The 21,544-nt window shown below is 43.7% G+C and overlaps 2 protein-coding genes across 3 annotated transcripts in view; both read left to right on the top strand.

The window, feature by feature from the left end:
• Positions 1–7,739: 7,739 nt before the first annotated feature.
• LOC139551275 (protein rtoA-like) lies at positions 7,740–19,700 on the top strand. Its single transcript, XM_071362745.1, has 6 exons — positions 7,740–7,756; positions 7,945–8,235; positions 9,406–9,552; positions 12,981–13,146; positions 13,392–14,877; positions 19,137–19,700. The coding sequence occupies exons 1-5, from the start codon at positions 7,740–7,742 to the stop codon at positions 14,061–14,063; spliced, it is 1,293 nt and encodes a 430-aa protein (XP_071218846.1). The 3' UTR covers positions 14,064–14,877; positions 19,137–19,700.
• Positions 19,701–20,606: 906 nt separating this feature from the next.
• The window catches only part of LOC139551037 (microtubule-associated serine/threonine-protein kinase 3-like), a 48,865-nt gene continuing 47,927 nt past the window's right edge, over positions 20,607–21,544 (top strand). For both annotated transcript variants that reach the window (XM_071362389.1, XM_071362385.1), the window contains exon 1: positions 20,607–21,231. In XM_071362389.1, the coding sequence (XP_071218490.1) occupies positions 21,193–21,231 (39 nt within the window). In that variant the 5' untranslated portion in view covers positions 20,607–21,192. The remainder of the gene's footprint in view (positions 21,232–21,544) is intronic.

Here is a 21,544-nt window from a genome sequence, read left to right as displayed (position 1 = left end):
GAACCTGTTATAGCCTACGAATGGGACCCAGAGTTTTAATTGATCAGTTCAAATTTTTATTTTTTATTTAACTTGGCAAGCCAGTTAAGGTCAAATTCTTATTTACAATGACAACCTACACCAGCCAAACCCGGACGACACTGGGCCAATTATGCGCCGCCCTATGGGACTCCCAATCACAGCCAGTTGTGATACAGCCGGGATTTGAACCAGGCTGCGCCACTCAGGAGATCAGGAAAAACTCCAGGCCACAGAAAAGACACATACGAATTTTGCAACCTCTGCACCAAAGGCATTGTAATGATATAGAACTAACCTACTCAGGCATCATTTGATCAAGTAAATGACATACACGACTACTGTATATCATGTCAGCATTAATTATTGTGGATCCCTATCATGTAATATTCTAATTGTCTCTTTCCCCATGTCATCATGACCACTCTGTTAGCCTTATCAGAAAAATGGCGTGTCACAGCAATTGACCACATATTACAGATACTGTAGTGTTTGTTGTGGAAGACACTTGTACTGTAAATAGACAATAGATTATTTTCATTTATGGTGGGTGGATCTCTTTTCTCCAGACTATGTGGAAGTCAGTCAGACTTCTTTAACCAGTATCAGCGCAGGATCAGTACATTGTGTGTTTATGGTGGCGTCCCCACCCTATGACGTGTCTCCAAGTGTGACTGACACTATTTTCTCCACTGTGGCAGCTTTTCTCTTTTTCGGGTTTATAAAGCAGTCACAGTGGCCTTCAAATGTCTATTTGTGTGCTTGAAGCATATGAACCTTGTAATGGAAGCAGGGCCAGCCCTAAACGTTATTGACATTAGTGGTCGCGTAGGGCCCCCAGCCCCTAGGTGGCCCCTGACCAAATAAACAAGTATTTTAGATGTTTTATTTTCTGGGAAACCGAGTGGAATTAGAATATTAGAATACAGAAGGTGCAATTTCAAAATGTGGTAGTGCATCAGCAGTTTTTCTGTTATGTCAGTCACTCAATTAGCCGATGTCTGCTAAACATTTTTAGATTGCTAAGTTGGTTAGCCATCAAGGCCAAATTACTGATGGGGCCCTTACCTCCAGGGAGCCCACATTGATTTTGTTAGTCACTCTTACAGTACTCAGATATGTTTCTCTCCGGCATCAAGAGGGGGGCCACTAAAATGTTTTGCCCGCAAGGTGGGGGGCCCCGACCAAACCTCACTTAGGGCCCACAAAAGGATAGGGCCGGCCTTGAATGGAGGGTGCTATGTGTACTCTAAATTAAGCCACCTGCAATCAATTATTTTATTTCTGTCCATAAAACCGGTTTTAAATCAGGAAAGGTGGTTAGAACGGTTTTGAAGAGGATAACCTGGAGAATGGATATGGTTGTGGAATAATGATTATCATAATACAATGTTTTTTCTTGTATAAGCAGAGAATGGCCTATATGAAAAAGCCATACATTCAATGTCATCAAATCGTATGTGACTAGGCCTAGTTTATTGAAGTGAGCGTCACTAACATTAACCACATTTCTGACTATATTGCCTAATTGGACTGTGTAAATTTCCAATCTATGAGTCACTGACATGATTAAACAATCACGTGCAATGTGAATTAGACCTTGGGGCTAAAAGTGTGTGAAAGGTGACCAAGTATGAATCATCGACAGACCGACAGTGACATTCACTTTCTCATGTCAGGGTGAGCAAACAGAACAGGATATTGAGTAATCAGCCTTAGGCCCACTGTCAGCATTACAAAGGGAAGGTGTTATTTTTGAGACCGGAAGGCATAGAGCGCTGCCACTCCCAATTACGATCACATTCTGGATTCCACTAGGACAATGGCTCGTTTGAACTGACAGTGCTGTATAGCCTATATGGGTGACCACTCATTCTTTACTTCATTTTCGATGACATCTAACGAATGGAATGGGTGGACATTGGGCTTGCTTGGCAAATGTATTTAGAAGGTGTATTCTGGAGTAGCTTGAATTGTTTTATGTATCAATGTTTTATTACAATCATTTTATAATAATTGTTTGTATAACAATATTTTAATACAACGTAGCAATGTCAGTGCAGACAAGCAAGGATGTCACATTGGGTCAATTCTGTTCCTTGAGATTAAATGAATGCCATAGCTTTCAATTACATTTCAATTAAGTTTTCAATTAATTAAACATTTCATTTTGTGAATAACCACAAACTGAATAGAATCATTTGCAGTATGAGCACTTGTCATCTCTCAAATAGATCGTTACAGTTTTTGGTTTAGCTAGCTAGCAAATGTTTTGCCATATTAGAATTGACATGTAATCAGTCAAAACACCTCAAAACAAGACATGGTATCAAGAACAAGATTAAACTAGCTGAAATGAGCCACACGATTCCCCATGTGGAATTTTCTTGTCATTCTTTCAAGCAATCTGGCCATCCAGAATCACAACAACACATGGACTTCTGCCACAAAGAAGCATGCGCATTGTTTTCGTGGCGTTGTCAGGTAACCAATCTACAAAGAAGGCCCTGAGTGTTCCTGACTTTCTTCTCTGCAGATCCTCTCAAGCTCTGTAAGGTTGGATGGGAAGTGTTGCTGCACAGCTATTTTCAGGTCTCTCCAGAGATGTTCAAGTCCGGGCTCTGGCTGGGCCACTCAATGACATTCAGAGACTTGTCCCGAAGCCACTCCTGCATTTTCTTGGCTGTGTGTTTAGGGTCGTTGTCCTGAGGTGAACCTTTTCGCCAGTCTGATATCCTGAGCGCTCTGGAGCAGGTTTTCATCAACGATCTCTCTGTACTTTGCTCCGTTCATCTTTCCCTCGATCCTGACTAGTCTTCCAGTCCCTGCAGCTGAAATACATCCCCACAGCATGATGGTGCCACCACCATGCTTCACCGTAGGGATGGTGCCAGGTTTCCTCCAGATTTGGTGCTTGGCATTCAGGCCAAAGAGTTCAATCTTGGTTTCATCAGACAAGAGAATCTTGTTTCTCAAATTTTATTTGTCACGTACACATAGTTATCAGATGTGAAATGCAAGTGTAGCGAAATGCTTGTGCTTCTAGTTCCGACAGTGCAGTAATATCTAACAATAATATCTAAAAGTAATATCTAACAAGTAATCTAACAATTCCCCAACAGCTACCTAATACACACAAATCTAAAGGGGTGAATGAGAATATGTACGTGTAAGTATATGGATGAGCGATGGCGAAGGTGCAGTAGATAATATAAAATACAGTAATATATATACACATGTGATGTGAGTAATGTAAGATATGTAAACATTATTAAAGTGGAATTATTTAGAGTGCATTGTATAAAGTGACTAAAGATCCATTTATTAAAGTGGCCAGTGATTGGGTCTCAATGTAGGCAGCAGCCTCTCTGAGATAGTGATTTCTCTATAGCAGTCTGGTGGCCTTGAGATAGAAGCTGTTTTTCAGTCTCTCGGTCCCAGGTTTGATGCACCTGTACTGACCTCGCCTTCTGGATGATAGCGGTGTGAACAGGCAGTGGCTCGGGTGGTTGATGTCCTTGATGATCTTTTTGGCCTTCCTGTGACATCGGGTGCTGTAGGTGTCATGGAGGGCAGGTAGTTTGCCCCCGGTGATGCATTGTGCAGAACGCACCACCCTCTGGAAGGCCTTGCAGTTGAGGGTGGTGCAGTTGCCATGCCCGCCTGACAGGATGCTCTCGATTGTGCATCTGTAAAAGTTTGTCAGGGTTTTGGGTGACAAGCCAAATTTCTTCAACCTCCTGAGTTTGAAGAGGCGCTGTTGCGCTTTCTTCACCACACTGTTTGTGTGAGTGGACCATTTAAGTTTGTCTGTGATGTGTACGCCAAGGAACTTAAAACTTTCCTCCTTCTCCACTGCTGTCGCTTCGATGTGGATAGAGGGGTGCTCCCTCTGCTGTTTCCTGAAGTCCACGATCATCTCCTTTGTGTTGTTGACGTTGAGTGAGATGTTGTTTTCCTGACACCACATTCCAAGTGCCCTCACCTCCTCCCTGTAGGCTGTCTCGTCATTGTTGGTAATCAGGCCCACTACTGTTGTGTCGTCTGCAAACTCTATGATTGAGTTGGAGGCGTGCATGGCCACGCAGTCGTGGGTGAACAGGGAGTACAGGAGGGGGCTGAGCACGCACCCTTGTGAGGCCCCAGTGTTGAGGGTCAGCGAAGTGAAGATGTTGTTTCCTACCTTCACCACCTGGGGGCGGCCCGTCAGAAAGTCCAGGACCCAATTCACAGGGTGGGGTTGAGACCAGGGCCTCCAGCTTGATGATGAGCTTGGAGGTTACTATGGTGTTGAATGCTGAGCTGTAGTCAATGAACAGCATTCTTACATAGGTATTCCTTTTGTCCAGATGGGATGGGGCAGTATGCAATGTGATGGCGATTGCGTCGTCTGTGGACCTGTTGGGGGGGTATGTAAACTGAAATGGGTCTAGGGTGGCCGGTAAGGTGGAGGTGATATGATCCTTGACTAGTCTCTCAAAACACTTCATGGTGACAGAAGTGAGTGCTGCAGGGCGATAATCATTTAGTAACGTTGTCTTTGCCTTCTTGGGTACAGGAACAATGGTGGCCATCTTGAAGCATGTGGGAACAGCAGACTGGGATAGGGAGCGATTGAATATGTCCGTAAACACACCAGCCAGCTGGTCTGCGCATGCTTTGATAACGTGGCTAGGGATGCCGTCTGGGCCAGCAGCCTTGCGAGGGTTAACACGTTTAAATGTTTTACTCACGTCAGACACAGAGAAGGAGAGGGGGGGGCACAGTCCTTTTTAGCGGGCTGCGACGGTGGCACTTTATTATCCTCAAAGTGGGCAAAGAATGTGTTTAGTTTGTCTGGAAGCGTGACGTCGGTGTCAGTGATGTGGCTGGATTTATTTTTGTAGTCCGTGATTTCCTGTCGACCCTGCCACTTACGTCTCGTGTCTGAGCCGTTGAATTGCGACTCCACTTTGTCCCTGTACCGGCATTTCACTTCTTTGATTGCCTGGTGGAGGGAATAACTACACTGTTTATATTCAGACATATTCCCAGACCTCTTTCCATGGTTAAATGTGGTGGATCGCTCTTTCAGTTTTGCGCGAATAATGCCATCCATCCACGGAAGAGTCTTGGTGGTTCCAAACGTCTTCCATTTAAGAATGATGGAGGCCACTGTGTTCTTGGGGACCTTCAATGCTGCAGACATTTTTTGGTACCCTTCCTCAGATCTGTGCCTCGACACAATCCTGTCTCGGAGCTCTATAGACAATTCCTTTGACCTCGGGGCTTGTTTTTTTCTCTGACATGCACTGTCAACCGTGGGACCTTGTATAGACAGGTGTGTGCCTTTCAAAACATGTCCAATCAATTGAATTTACCACAGGTGGACTCCAATCAAGTTGTAGAAACATTTCAAGGTTCATCAATGGAAACAGGATTTCGAGTCTCATAGCAAAGGGTCTGAACAGGTGTCTTATTTTTTTATTTTATTACATTTGCAAAAATGTCAAAAATCTGTTTTCGCTTTGTCATTATGGGGTATTGTGTGTAGATTGCTGAGGATTTTTTATTTAATCCATTTTAGAATAAAGCTGTGCCGTAACAAAATGTGGAAAAAGTCTGAATACTTTCCCGAATGCACTGTATGTCCTTGAACCAATTACTTTAAAATCGCACACAGAAGAAATTATAAGGATAATTTATTAGCTAATTAGACCTGCCAGATCCAGGTCGGCCTTCAATTTGAAATACTCAATGAGAGGGGGCAGCACTGAGCTAGCCTGCAACATCACATCCAGGAGTAGCTCAAACTTCACATGTTACGTCTACATAAATCTTCCACATGAGACGCCATCTTAACCGACTTCCTTGGCTTCACATGCGCTATTCAGTCTTCACATAAGAATCAAGGGTGTCACGTGATCGATGGCATTGTCCATTAATAGTGTATATAGAGTCATTGGTGTGACCTGACCGGAAAAACTCTGAGCCCTACTTATATAACATTAAAATGCATATCAAGGTCATCAAAGTTGACCCCATGGAATACTATATTATCTTTTGTTTAGATGAGTCATTCAATTCCTACTGTATGAAGATGTGAGATGGACTTCGGTAGAAAGGCATGGTTTGCTTGCTGTGCTAACGTACAATGTCGTAGCAGCTTCATGGTCCATTCACGAAGACCAGTTTAATGCTTGTGTGTGTGTAAGCTGTGTGGCGTCCCATCAGGAGGCAGGGTGTAAACATCATCCTCTCTCTCCCACACACCTGCAGATTGTCAAGGAGGCAGGATGTGGGTGTAGCTATCAGTGAAGGAGTCTAAGGCAGGACATACTGTAGAATGGCATGTCTCCCTCTAGTGGCAATAAGAATATAATGCGGTCCATAATAGAGTTTACCAGTAAGTGTTCTATAAAAGTTTATCTTCATGCATCTATGATCAGCTTAGCCTCCCCAAATCCCAACCTTCACCATTAGGAGAGAAACTGCAAAACTGGCCTAAGATCAGTGTTTAGGGGCATTTTCATGCTACACCAGAATCCTGGGGCTGAATTGATGTTAGTTGCTATTGATAGCGTAACATGTAGCCTATAGCGTATGTGATCAAGCATAACAGTGTAGGCCATTAAGATTGGAAGATAAACTTGTCATCTGTAGATGTATAGCAAGGAAAATTGGGATATTTTTGGACAGACTATAGCTGGGCGATATTCATTTGGAATTCAAAGTTTGTGCTTAGAAATTATTGAAACTTAGCAGATCTGTAGCAAACCTCAGTTGTGTACTGTATGTCATTGTTGTCTCCCTACATCACAGAGCCAAATGCAGTAGCTACGTAACATGCATCAGTGGCTTCATTCTGTTGAACAACCAACCTGGTTTATTTCCCATAGGGCTCCAGTCAAAAGTAGTACCTTATATAGGTAACAGGGTGCCATTTGGGACGGAGTCCTCGTGTACTTTCAGTCTCCTCTGTTGCTATGGCAGTGGAAAAGTATAGGAGGAGGTGAGAAAAAAAGAGAGAAACTTTCCTATGACATTTTCATGCCTGAATAGTTCTAACAAGCACTGATCATTTACAATTGACCTGCCTTGCATCCCAATGCAAAGGGCATGCTGGCAGGGTTGCCCTTTACCTAGAGTGGCACATTGACGAGGGTGGCATTTTCTGAACTAAAATGACCAAGACGCACCTCCAACAGCACCTCACATAATTCTGCCCCAAAACACTGAAAACCTCTCTCACCTAGTGGCATATGGGCTATTAATAAGGTGAGCACTGATGCCGCCCCATGATAATGTTACTTTCCCCAGCAAGAAACCAGAAATGATCGCTCAAACAGAAGGGGAAACTAACAAAGAGTCATTAACTACCAAAATGAAACAGGTGGGGTTCTAGGAGGGAAAGACACTCATGGGGGTGTCCTCTGAAAGTTGACTAGCAACAGCAACTGGAACCTAAAAGACACCCACCATGAGCGCACACTAAATTTGCCCAAGAACAGGCAAACAAAAATAAAAACCCACACCAAACTTAAAGACAGGAAACAAACCAAAAAGTGGACCAAAAGAAAACAGGGAAAATCAGATAAGGGATAGTTAAAATATGAATAATCACCTAGGGAGTGTCAACTAAGGTGTTAACCCTCCAAATATTTAAAGACCACTGGAGCACTGGGCCAGCCGCTCTTAAATATCACCTGTCGGCACAGATAAAACACATTCTGAGTAGCGAGATGACAAGCCAGCAAAGGTAAAACACCTTCTGACTAGTGAAACGACAAGCCAGCACAGCTGTAATACATACTGACGATGTGACACCAATCGGTGCATTCCGAAACATAAACCTCGATAGTCGAGTAGTGTCTTTGATATGAGACCATTTTCTTTTAAAATGCACCCACAGGGTGCATACTTAACATTGTTATCGTCTCTCTGTAGGAGCACAGCCCCTGCTCCTACTTCGCTGGCATCAGTGTACAAAGCAAAAGTACGACAGAAATCTGGAGCAGGCAGCACTGGTGCAGAGACCAAAATGGTCTTTGTCTTCGCAAAAACCCTCCTGACAATCGGGGCTCTAACGGAGAAATACTTTCAGACTGGTCAAATCTGCAAGTGGTGCAACAACCTGGGAAAAGTTCTTGCAAAAAGCCTGGTAGTAACCAGCCATTCCAAAGATGGAGAATGCTGGTACAGGAAGGTTATTGATGACCTCGACTTTTGCCCGGACCGGTCAGACTGTCCTGTACCCCACCACCTTCCCGAGATATTTCACTGTTGCTTGGGCAATTTTGCTATTTGACAGGTTAACTGTCAAGTTGGCAGCTGTGAAACGCTCGAAAAGACTCCTAAAATACCACCACATTGTACAAATATGCCTCAGAACATTCCAAACCCCGTAGCATGATGTGCATGAGCCTTTAAACTGTGGCTCCGGCATTTTGTAACCCGAACGGAAGACGATGGTGGAAAACAAACCATCAGCATTGACAAAAGCAGACAGCTCTTTGGTGTGCTCAGTTAGAGGGGCCTGCCAATATCCCTTCAGCAGATCGAACTTGCTAACGTAGTTAGCAGTGCCAACACGGTCCAGTCAATCAGCGAACCCGGGCAAAGGGTACGAGTCCGACTTAGTAACAGCATTGAGTTTCCGAAAAATAATTGTAAAAAATTGTAACGCAATGAAAATAACGATTATGCCTTTTTTTTAAGACCTAGGCCATGCTGCTGGTTCATTGATTGTACAGGGCGGCTTACAGAGTTAACCTACAATTATAGTTTATTTGTATTTGATTTTGAATAGCAATAGGGCATTTTTTATATTTTCATAATTAAAAGGCTGACATATTACCTTTAGCCACAGAATATCTATGAATATCTGAGAGAGGGGCTGTCAACAGTTTAATGAAATATGTTTAGTTGTGAAAACTTGTTACTATTGATGTTTCAGAACAGATTTCACTTGGTTTCCCAAATGAAGCACTGGGTAGCTGCAGGAACAGGGTTGGAGAGCCCATGGCATGGCGTTTGGTCGGAATATAACCTGTAGCCCAGCGAGAGGCTGCGTGCTCCTCAAACAGTGGTTGCTGGGTGGAGTGAAATAACCGGAGTAGCCTACCTACATGGCCATTCATTATTGGAGTGCATATGTCTGACATGTATTTTTTCCACTGCCCCTTTTCCTGTCCATTTGAATATGAGCCATTCTAAATTGAAACAAATTTTACATATTGTTAAAGACAAGATTACATTGAGAATAGTCTGATGGGTGAAAATATGATCACTTGATGAGAGAACAACATGTGCAGCCTGAGGCAAGGAACAGAGCACAAGCTTTTTTTGTGACTTTCTCAAATCTATCATGCAGACCATAAGCCCTAAGACCCTCACAAACCTTTACAGATTCACCATTGAGAGCATCCTGTCAGGCTGTATCACCGCCGGGTACGGCAACTGCACCGCCTGCAACCGCAGAGCTCTCCAGAGGGTGGTGTGTTCTGCCCTCTGCCTTTCCTCCAGGACACCTACATCACCCGATGTCACAGAAGGGTCAAAAAGATCATCAAGGACATCAACCACCCGAGCCATGGCCTATTCACCCCACTATCATCCAGAAGGTGAGGTCAGTACAGGTGCATCAAAGCTGGGACCGAGAGACTGAAAAACAGCATTTAGGTATTGTTTGCTCATTTCATATGGATATACTGTACTCTAGTCAAGGCTATCCTATTCAACCTTTGCTGTATATATGCTATTCTACCCTACTTATTCTACAGATATACTAAATATTCTATCCACATACTGTTCATAATGTCTATACATCCTATCCCATTTATATTTAAATATATATATATATATATATATATATATATATATATATATATATATATATATATATATACGTATATATATATATTGATGTTAAAGTTTCTCAGTTTTCACCCCTCCCAGTAGGTGGCGGTAATACACAATGTTTGGATGTAGTCCACCAATAAAACCTTGAAGAAGAGGAAGGGGATGTCTGTATAACTGGATCATGGACTTCCTGTTCGATCGGGTCATACGGGTGAGGGTGGGGTCAGAATTGTCAATGTGGTTTGAAGTGGACAATGGTACTCCTCAGGGAAATTCGGTTAGTCCGATGTTGTTCACCCTGATGATAGATTACATATTTAAGGTGGGACAGGGAGTGGGTGTGGCCTTGTATGCTGGTGATGGGGCTGTATGGAAGAGAGGTGAGAATGTGAAATATGTGATGAGGAAGACGCAAGTAGCTGTGGGAGTTGTGGAAGATTGGTCTCTAACATGGGGGTTTAGGATGTCTGTGGCCAAGTCCTGCTTCATGGTGTTTTCTAGGAGTTAGGTTAAAGATGTTAGGCTGCAATTATACGGTGGTTTAATGAGAGGCTTACGTGGAAGGGACATGTTTAGTATATGGAAATTAAGTGTAGGAAGGCGCTGAACCTCATGAGGGCAGTGGCAGGATATGATTGGGGGTCGGATAGACAAACACTGTTGTATATGTATCAGGCATTGATCAGGTCATCTTTGGATTATGGGTGCTTTGTATATGGATTAGCAGCCCAAACGGTACTATAGTGCCTGGATAGGATACAGTCAAGGGCCCTGAGATTGTGTGTGGGAGCCTTCACGACGACACCTGTTGAGGCATTGCAGGTGGATAGTGGGAAACTGCCACTGAGGATAAGGCCAGACAAACTTGCATTAGCATACTGGGCGAGGTTGAAAGAGAGTTCAGAAGGACATCCTGCGGTCACGGCAACTGGGGAATGTTGGGAGCAAGGAGTGGGCAAGCAGAGGGCAAACGGGTGGACAATTGAGTAGAATATGGACTAGGGGAGAGGGATAGGGCCTGCAATTGCATTGGGGAACGTTCCTCAGTGGCTGTTTCCGAAACAAAGTATAGATGTGGATATGACTGAGGGTAGGAGAGAATGGAATGAGGACGTGAGATGTGGTGTGGAGAGATATCTAGATAATTGTTTTTATTCGTTTTTAACGATTCAGATGGTTCAAAGGATCCAGTCAGTGGTAGGTTGGGGGCAGGGGTGTATATCCCAGATTTCAATGCTCGAGTATATAAGCGGTTAACTGATTATGTGTCAGTGTATGCAGCCGAGTTGATGGCCATTATTATAGGTTTGAGATGGGTGGAGGAGGTGAAACCACTCGGAGTGTTGATCTGCTCTGATTCGACTGCAGTGTTGAGTAGTGTGAAGATGGGCAGGTCGGATAGGGGAGACTTGTTTGTGTAGATGATGGTGCTGTTAATGGGACTGGAGAGGAAGGGAGTGGTGATAAGCTTTTGCTGGGTTCCCGCCAATGTGGGTGTGGAGGGTAATGAGAAGGCTGATGTGATGACTAAGAGTGCAGTGAGGAGAGAGGGGGTAGATATTCAGTTTTTGGGGAAGTGACTTCTGCTCAGGAAAAGATGGCGGAAACTGTGGTTTTGTTTGAAACTGCTAGTGAGTCGGTGAAGCTAATAGTACAGAAAATGGGAAACCAGAGAAGTAAAGCTGTGGTGGAAAATAGGAAACCACTAGACTCGTTTTTAGTCGGAGTAAGGGTTTTGGATCAATGCTACTTGGGAAATCAGTTTAACGTCTTGAGAAAAGTATGGAACGTGTTGGAGGAAAGTGTGGAGTCGGTAAGAGTCACAAGAAGTGGTCTTAAGATTTTATGTGTGTCTGCAGAGCAGAAGAAGCGTGTTTTACGATTTAAAAAGATATCGGTGTGGAATGTTTCCTGTATGGATTTTCGTAGCAGGGCGCCTATCAAGGGGGTTATTTCTGGGCTGGCGCAAGAAATAAAGGCAGAGGATGTTACTGAAGACGTCGATGTAGGGGTTGGTGCCCGTCGACTGACCTGTATTGTGGATGGAGAAAAGAAATTCACTTCATCCATGCAACTGTTCTTTGATGAAGTGTCTCTCCCTTCTCATATAAAGTTAGGATTCATGAGATACCTTGTAAGAGCTTTTGTGGACCACCCCCTTCAATCTCATAGATGTAAAAGATTTGGTCATGTGTTAAGTGAGTGCTGAGGGAGGAGTATCGTATGCCAGATAAAGTGAAATGTTACAATTGTGAAGGTGAACATGCGCCTGAATTCCTGGAGTACACTGTTAGGGTGAAGTAAAATGAGGTGGCAAGGGTAAGGAGTGTCCAGCATGTCTCCTATCTGGAGTAAGACGATTGGAAGGAATGAGAGGCGGAGAAGAAACAATGGTTGTAGAGCCTTCACGACCGGTGAAGGTTTCTCATCAACCGAGGGATAGTGAAATACTACATGTGTCGCGCCCTGACCTTAGAGAGCAGTTTTATTTCTCTATTTGGTTAGGTCAGGGTGTGATGTGGGGTGGGCATTCTATGTGTTGTGTTTCTATGTTTTGGCCGGGTATGGTTCTCAATCAGGGACAGCTGTCTATCGTTGTCTCTGATTGGGAATCATACTTAGGCAGCCACCTAGGTTGTGGGATGTTGTTTTTTGTTAGCCCTGTGAAGCCTACGGAACGTGACGTTCGTTATTCTTTTGTTCGGTGTTCTGAGTCAATAAAGAATCATGAACACGTACTACGCTGCACCTTGGTCCACTTCTTCCGACGAGCGTTACAGAACATCCCACCACAAACAGACCAAGCAGCGTGGTAAGGAGGAGCAGCGTTTTCTGGAGAAATGGACATGGGAGGAGATCTTGGAAGGCAAGGGACCCTGGGCATAGGCTGGAGAATATCGCCGTCCAAAGGAGGAAATAAAGGCAGTGAAGGAGGAGTGGCGGCGATATGAGAAGGCAAGTCATCGACGGAAGCCCGAGAAGCCACTCCAAAACATTTTTGGGGGGAGGCACACGGGGAGGTTGGCGGAGCTAACTCCATGTGCTCACGGCAAGGAGCGTGGTACTGGTCAGGCACCGTGTTATGCGGTAAAGCGCACAGTGTCTCCAGTGCGCGTGCACAGCCCGGTGCGCTCGGAGCCAGCTCGCCGCAAGTGCCACGCTAGAGTGGGCATCCAGCCAGGGCAGATTGTGTTAGCTCAGCGCTCTTGGTCTCCGGTGCGCCGTTTCGGCCCAGGGTATCCTGCGCCAGCTCTGCGCACTGTGTCTCCGGTGCGCTGTGACTGCTCAGTGCGTCCTTAGCCTGCGCTCTGCACGTGCCGGGCTAAAGTGGGCATTCAGCCAAGAGGAGAGGTGCAAGTGTTAAGCACCAGATCTCCAGTGCTCCCCCACAGACCGGTTCAACCGGTGCCTGCGCTCTGGAGGTGCCGGGCTAAAGTGGGCATTCAGCCTGCAAGAGTGGTGCCAAGGATAAGCACCAGATCTCCAGTGCTCCCCCACAGCCCGGTGCATCCTGTGCCTGCTCCACGGGTTAGTCCGGAGCCTCCAGCGACGGTCTCCAGTCGGGAGCCTTCAGCGACGGTCTCCAGTCCGGAGCCTCCAGCGACGGCCCCCAGTCCGGAGCCTCCAGTGATGATCCATGGCACGAAGCCTCCAGTGATGATCCATGGCACGAAGCCGCCAGTGATGATCCATGGCACGAAGCCTCCAGTGATGATCCATGGCACGAAGCCTCCAGTGATGAACCATGGCACGAAGCCTCCAGTGATGATCCATGGCACGAAGCCTCCAGTGACGATCCATGGCACGAAGCCTCCAGTGACGATCCATGGCACGAAGCCACCAGTGATGATCCATGGCACGAAGCCTCCAGGGACGATCCATGGCACGGAGCCTCCAGGGACGATCCATGGCACGGAGCCTCCAGCGACGGCCTCCAGTCCGGAGCCTCCAACGAGGGTCCTCAATCCGGAGCCTCCAACGACGGCCTCCAGTCCAGAGCCTCCAGCGACGGTCTCCAGTCCGGAGGCTGCAACGAGGGTCTCCAGTCCGGAGCCTGCAGCGAGGGTCCCCAGTCCGGGGCCTGCAGCGAGGGTCCCCGCACCAGAGGCGCCACCAAAGTGGGGGGAGCTAGAGGTGGAGCGGGGTCTGCTTCCCGCACCGGAGCCACCACCAGGGTAGATGCCCACCCGGACCCTCCCCTATAGGTTCAGGTTTACGGCCGCACCTTTGGGGGGGGTACTGTCACGCCCTGACCTTAGAGAGACGTTTTATTTCTCTATGTGGTTTGTGTGTGATGTGGGGTGGGCATTCTATGTGTTGTGTTTCTATGTTTTGGCCGGGTATGGTTCTCAATCAGGGACAGCTGTCTATCGTTGTCTCTGATTGGGAATCATACTTAGGCAGCCTGTTTTGCCACCTTAGGTTGTGGGATGTTGTTTTTTGTTAGCCCTGTGAAGCCTACGGAACATGACGTTCGTTATTCTTTTGTTGTTTTGTTTGGTGTTCTGAGTCAATAAAGAATCATGAACACGTACAACGCTGCACCTTGGTCCACTTCTTCCGACGAGCGTTACAACATGTTAAAAAGGTGGACTTTATATTACTTAATACAATGGTCATAAACTGTAGAGCACAAGCAGATAAGTTGTCTAAGAATATTGAAAGCATTGTGAATGCAGCTGAAGGTTTTTTGGGTCTTCGTGATTTCCCATCCGAGGCCGTGCAAGAAATCCTGTCAGTGAATGTTCCGCCATCACAGGCCCCTGAGCTTGTGTAGGAATATAGTTTTGAGTGGACTGTGGTTGAAGAAGTGGATAGGTTTTGTTAGTTGAAGTGTTTAATTTTGTATGATTTTCCCCCCTCCCTGCAATGTATTTTTTGTTTCTTATTCAATACCCCGTCCGGTGGCGGTAATGCACCATTAACATTGAATGCCAACCGCTGTTAAACCCCATCGAAGAAGATTGGAATTACTTTTCGACTGACACATGGGCAAGGCGTTGTGGCTGACCAAAAACTGTGAGTAAAAAGTTAGCTTGCAAACATTACTTATTATCCATTCAGGTTAAATAGACCTAGCTATATTAATTACATATTATCTCAGTCGTTGACAATTTTAGATAATGTTAACTCGCTAGATAGAAAACAACCCCATTCGTGCTAGCTTGAGCATTAGCTAGCTAGCTAGTTACTTAGCTAGCGAGTGCCTGTAGGACTGGTGCATGTTGTCTCGCTATCCTCCCTACTGCAGCAAAAAGGCCCCACAGCACAGCAAGTGTTTATTGCGCAATCCATGCTGAAACTGCAAGCTCATTTCAGCCATTTAGTTTCTTACTTGTTTCTGACTGAAAAGTTCTGTTACCGAAAACCTTTTTCGGGGGGGGGGGGGGGGGGGCATTCTCTATTCCTTAAACCCTTGCTCTCTTTACGTGAAACATGTAAGCATTGCATGCATGTGACCAATAGGGCCTGACCAATAGCCTATCATAATCACATCAATAAATTGGATGCGGAGGACATGAAAAAGAAACTTGAAACGAGCAAATGTTTACTGGTTGTTCAGGAGGGAAAGGGGAAGTCAGATCTGTGTAAGACATTTGACGTAGTTGTGGAAACTACTGGAGATCAAGGAAAAGGAGGGTACAGGAGCAAGCGTGGCGTGTGGATTATGTGTGACATACAGTTGCTGTTAGATTACAATATTATACCTTTTTCTGACTATTTGGAACAGTGTAAACAACACTAAATAAGTACAGTATATAGAGTGTATTTGGAAAGTATTCAGACCCTTTGACTTTATCCACATTTTGTTACGTTACAGCCTTATTCTAAATGAAATAGTTTCCCCCTCTCAAATCTACACACATTACCCCATAATGACAAAGCAAAAACAAGTTTTTAGACATTTATGCCAATGTGTGTGTGTGTGTGTGTGTGTGTGTGTGTGTGTGTGTGTGTGTGTGTGTGACATTATATGACATGTATATGACATTTACATACGTTTTCAGAACCTTTACTCAGTACTTTGTTGAAGTACCTTTGGCAGCAATAAAAGCCTCTAGTCTTCTTGAGCTACAAGCTTGGCACACCTGTATTTGGGGAGTTTCTTCCATTCTTCTTTGCAGATCCTCTCAAGCGCTGTCAGGTTGGATGGGGAGCGTCTCTGCACAGCTATTTTTATGTTTCTCCAGAGATATTCGATTAGGTTAAAGTCCGGGCTCTGACTGGGCCACTCAAGGACATTCAGAGACTTGTCCCGAAGCCACTCCTGCGTTGTCTTGGCTGTGTGCTTAGGGTTGTTGTCATGTTGGAAGTTGAACCTTCGCACCTGTCTGAGGTCCTGAGTGCTCTGGAGCAGGTTTTCATCAAGGATCTCTCAGTACTTTGCTTCATTCATCTTTCCCTCGAACCTGACTAGTAGAGAAACATCCCTACAGAATGATGCTGCCACCACCATGCTTCACCATAGGGATGGTGCCAGGTTTTCTCCAGACGTGACGCTCGGCATTCAGGCCAAATCTCAATATTGGTTACATCAGACCAGAGAATCGTGTTTTGAGTCTTTTAACTTCTTTGGGGTAGGGGGCAGTATTTTCACGTCTGGATGAAAAGCATGCCCAGAGTAAACAGCCTGCTACAAAGCCATAAAAGCTAGAATATGCATAGTATTAGTGGATTTGGATAGAAAACACTCTGAAGTTTCTAAAACTGTTAGAATGATGTTTGTGAGTATAACAGAACTCATATGGCAGGCAAAAACCTGAGACAAAATCCAACCAGGAAGTGGGAAATCTGAGGTTGGTCGATTTTCAACTCTGCTCCTATTGAAGATGCAGTGGGATATTGGTAATGTTGCACTTCCTAAGGCTTCCACTAGATGTCAACAGTCGTTAGAACCTTGTCTGATGCTTCTACTGTGAAGTGGGGCCGAAGGAGAGGGGAATGAGTAAGGTCTATCATGACCTGAACATGCTCTGACTGTGCGCGTTCACGTGAGAGCGAGCGCTGTTCCATCGCACTTCTGAAGACAATGGAATTCTCCGGTTGGAACATTATTGAAGATTTATGTTAAAAACATCCTAAAGATTGATTCAATACAACGTTTGACATGTTTCTACTGACTGTTACGGATTTCGTCTGCTTTTAGTGAATGCGCTTCGTGACTTTGGATTTGTTTACCAAATGCGCTAACCAAAGTAGCTATTTGTACATAAATGATGGACATTACCGAAGTGGGAGTCCTGGGAGTGCATTCCGACGAAGATCAGCAAAGGTAAGTGAAGAGTTATAATGCTATTTATGACTTTTGTTGACTGCATAATATGGCGGATATATTTGTGTCTTGATTGGGCTCTGAGCGCCGACTCAGATTATTGCATGGTTTGCTTTTTCCGTAAAGCTTTTTTGAAATCTGACACAGCGGTTGCATTAAGGAGAAGTGCATCTAAAATTCCATGCATAACAGTTGTATCTTTTAGCAATGTTTTTTATGAGTATTCCTGTAAATTGATGTGGCTCTCTGCAAAATCAAAGGATGTTTTGGAACTTCTGAACTTAAGGCGCCAATGTAAACTCAGATTTCTGGATATAAATATGAACTTTACCGAACAAAACAGACATGTATTGTGTAACATGAAGTCCTTTGAGTGTCATCTGATGAAGATCATCAAAGGTTAGTAATTAATTTGATCTATATTTCTGCTTTTTGTGAATCCTCTCTTTGGCTGGAAAAATGGCTGTGTTATTCTGTGAATAGGCACTCACCTAACATAATCGTTTGGTTTGCTTTCGTCGTAAAGCCTTTTTGAAATCGGACACTGTGGCTGGATTTACAACAAATGTATCTTTAAAATGGTGTAAAATACATGTATGTTTGAGGAATTTTAATTATGGGATTTCTGTTTTGAATTTGGCGCCCTGCAGTTTCACTGGCTGTTGAAGAGGTGGGATGCTACCGTCTCACGTACCCTAGAGAGGTTTTAAGTGCCTTTTGGCAAACTCCAAGTGGCCTGTCATGTGCATTTTTTTACTGAGGAGTGGCTTCCGTCTGGCTACTCTACCATAAATACCTGATTGGTGGAGTGGTGCAGAGATGGTTGTCCTTCTGGAAGGTTCTCCCATCTTCACAGAGGAACTCTAGAGCTCTGTCAGAGTGACCATCTGGTTCTTGGTCACCTCCCTGACCAAGGCCCTTCTCCCCAGATTGCTCAGTTTGACCGGGCGGACAGCTCTAGAAAGAGTCTTGGTGGTTCCAAACTTCTTCCATTTAAGAATGATGGAGGCCATTGTGTTCTTGGGCACCTTCAATGCTGCAGAAATGTTTTGGTACCCTTCCTCAGATCTGTGCCTCGACACAATCCTGTCTCGGAGCTCTACAGACAATTCCTTCGACCTCATGGCTTGGTGTTTTCTCTGACATGCACTGTCAACCGTGGGACCTTATATAGACAGGTGTGTGCCTTTCAAAATCACATCCAATCAATTGAATTTACCACAGGTGGACTCCAATCAAGTTGTAGAAACAGCAAGTATATTCAATGGAAACAGGATGCACTTGAGCTCAATTTCGAGTCTCATAGCAAAGGGTCTGAATACCTTTGTAAATAAGGTATTTGTTTTTTGTCATTATGGGGTATTGTGTGTAGATTGATGAGAAATGTTTTATTTCATACGTTTTAGAATATGGCTGTAACGTAACAAAATGTGGGAAAAGTGAAGGGGTCGGAAGAATTTCGAATGCACTGTATATGCTAGCTAGGCCTATTCACTGTCTCTGAGGTAATTTAACATAGTTGTAGCTAGTTGGCAAGCTATTACTCATCATTTTATGGTGGTTCAGTTACTGTATGTTTTTTTCTCACAAATTGTTTCTGAGTTAGCGAGGTAGTTAGTTGGCTTAGTCTAGAGGCAGACAGTTGCTTTAGGTAGCTATAGCTATCTAGCTACATATTGAAATGAAAGGAGTGTCACAATTGTTCAAACCTAGTTTAGGCTATGCATTTTGACTCTCCACTTAAACTGTGCTAATGTCTTTGTCCCCCACTGCCCAGACACTAGTGGCTGCATGGCTCAGAGCGCTTCTCCCACCACCAGTGTATCAAATGCATGTAGCTGATGTTACATATTGAAATGAAAGTGGTTTCTCAAATGTTTATCAATTTTGACTGTCCACTATAACCTTGTTATGTCTTTGTCCCCCAGATACTAATGTGTGCAAGAGCATGATGAGTGCCTTGATTATTGTTCAACTTTTTATAATCATATTTTATAATCCCCAGGTTGCAACTAATATGACTGAATATCTTCGCCGGGTGACCAAAAGAACAAGAGAAACCAAACCCTTCGCTCTGACTCTCGGGGACAATCACCTCTACTCCCTGGCATTCACTATCGTGACTGGGCAGGCTCTGGAACAGAAGACATTATGTTTTGGTGTTTTACAAGAATTCATATGGAAAATTGATACCTGGTAGGGGTTGGGGGAGTAAAGGGTAAAGTGTTTACTTTTCTTCAGCCCCGTTCCTCAGCTTTAATTGCTAGGGCTACTGTGATTTTGAAATGATGGATTGTGCTAACATTTTTATTTGTGTGTTCCTTATTTGTTTATCTTTTGCATGACTTCATTTTGGAGCTGAAATTAATAACTCAAAACACATCTTTTGTATTTTATCTACAATTTGTCATGATTGGCCATATGTCATTTTAAGAATTTCATAGACTGTGTCGAAATTTTATAACATTGATTATTATTGTTAGACATATTTTGTACATTTAGAAAATTAACAGATTCTGTAATAGAGAAGGTAGAAAAATAACCCAGCAATAAAGTAAGAAATAACACACTGTTGGGTCAAAAATACATGAATAAAAATAACCCAGCAAAAGAGTAAAAAGCAACCTACTGCTGGGTCAAAGTAATCACTCAACCACGGTTGAGCCTAATGTAGGCCAATGCGATTAGCATTGAAACATTTTTTTGCAAGAAAATTTCCCAGGACATAGACATATCTGATATTGGCAGAAAGCTTAAATTCTTGTTAATCTAACTGCACTGTCCAATTTACAGTAGCTATTACAGTGAAAGAATACCATGCAATTGTTTGAGGAGAGTGAACAGTTATGAACTTGAAAAGTTATTATTAAACCAATTAGGCACATTTGGGCAGTCTTGATACAACATTTTGAGCAGAAATACAATGGTTCATTGGATCCGTCTAAAAAGTTGCACATAAATGATGCCATCTCGTGGCCAAAATCTAAATTGCAGCTGGGCTGTAATAATACATTATGGCCTTTCTCTTGCATTTCAAAGATGATGGTACAAAAAAAATCATGTTTTATTCTTTGTATTATCTTCTACCAGATCTAATGTGTTATATTCTCCTACATTAATTTCACATTTCCACAAACTTCAATGTGTTTCTTTTCAAATGGTATCAAGAAAATGCACATCCTTGTTTCAGGTCCTGAGCTACAAGGCAGTTAAATTTGGGTATGTCATTTTAGGCAAAAATTTGAAAAAAAAATTGACGGATCCTTAAGGTTTTTTATGCACAGCATTAAAGTCAAAACCCACAATTTGCAAAAACAGAATGCTGCCAGCTAACATCAATGGACATGACACCACATGACAAGACACAGCCATTGTTGTATGAAAACATTGTGGTGCCACTTGGAGACTCTCATCATCGATCAAGTCATTTCACCATTTGACTGTCAGAGTTGCACCATTGTTTATGGTCATCTGAAGTTTTAATTTTTTTATTTCATGCATGGGCCAATGATGATGTAGAGTTACACAACATATGTATCACAATAGTGCACTCATATGAAGAGTATAACGAACCTCCTTCAAGTCGATATTGTATTGATTAGTAAATTAATAAGGGGTACATGAAAGACATCTGAATGGGATTTTAAGCAAAAAGTTGCTTCTTCTCGTCACACAAACACAGAACATGGGTAGATATATACAGATAAATAGAATGTAACTATATTGTACAACTGCAAATAGGATATTAGTGCATATCCTACCTGAAAAAAAAACGAGTGAGACAGGGGTTGGTAAAAGGCTGCGTAGGATCAATGAGATATAAGGTCCCCGCACTGCCGCCTTAGGCGATTTGTCAGAAGTACCTCCCTGCACATGCATTCCCAATTCTTACGGCTGGTCAGGTCACCGGGCGGCTGGCAATTAAACGAAATTCTCCGTTTTGGGATGAAGGTAGTTGCGTCCGCGACATCCACTCGCAGCGAATAATACAGGAGGACGCATAATGGGTTGAATGAAATTGGAAAAAGGGAGTCAGCGGTATAGTCATAATTTATACTACAATGGACGAGCCAAACATTCTCAGACGTCGTGGGCTGCAGGTAAGAAACCCAATAATAGAAAAACATCAGCATAGCTATTGAAGATTGAAATGATAATGCTTTGCGGTTGTGTTTTGGCATTAGAACATTTTAATGATAGGCCAACACAAACAATTGTTGACCCACGTTAGGGCAAACATGCATTTCTCTCTTTCTCTAGGGTTATTTTGTGATTAGTATAACAGCAATTGACAAACGAAATAAACTGTTTACATTGGGCGCAGTTTTATGGCTAGTTCTTGTGATCACAAGTATCAAAGCAATTTCGCTTTCCCGTGTATTGTGTCACCTTGTTTTGAAATGGTCATGGGTA

The sequence above is a fragment of the Salvelinus alpinus genome, chromosome 23, assembly GCF_045679555.1.
Source record: "Salvelinus alpinus chromosome 23, SLU_Salpinus.1, whole genome shotgun sequence".
NCBI classification, from domain to species: Eukaryota; Metazoa; Chordata; class Actinopteri; order Salmoniformes; family Salmonidae; genus Salvelinus; species Salvelinus alpinus.
Note: the sequence above shows the minus strand (reverse complement) of the source record. Positions and strands in the feature narration are given on the sequence as shown.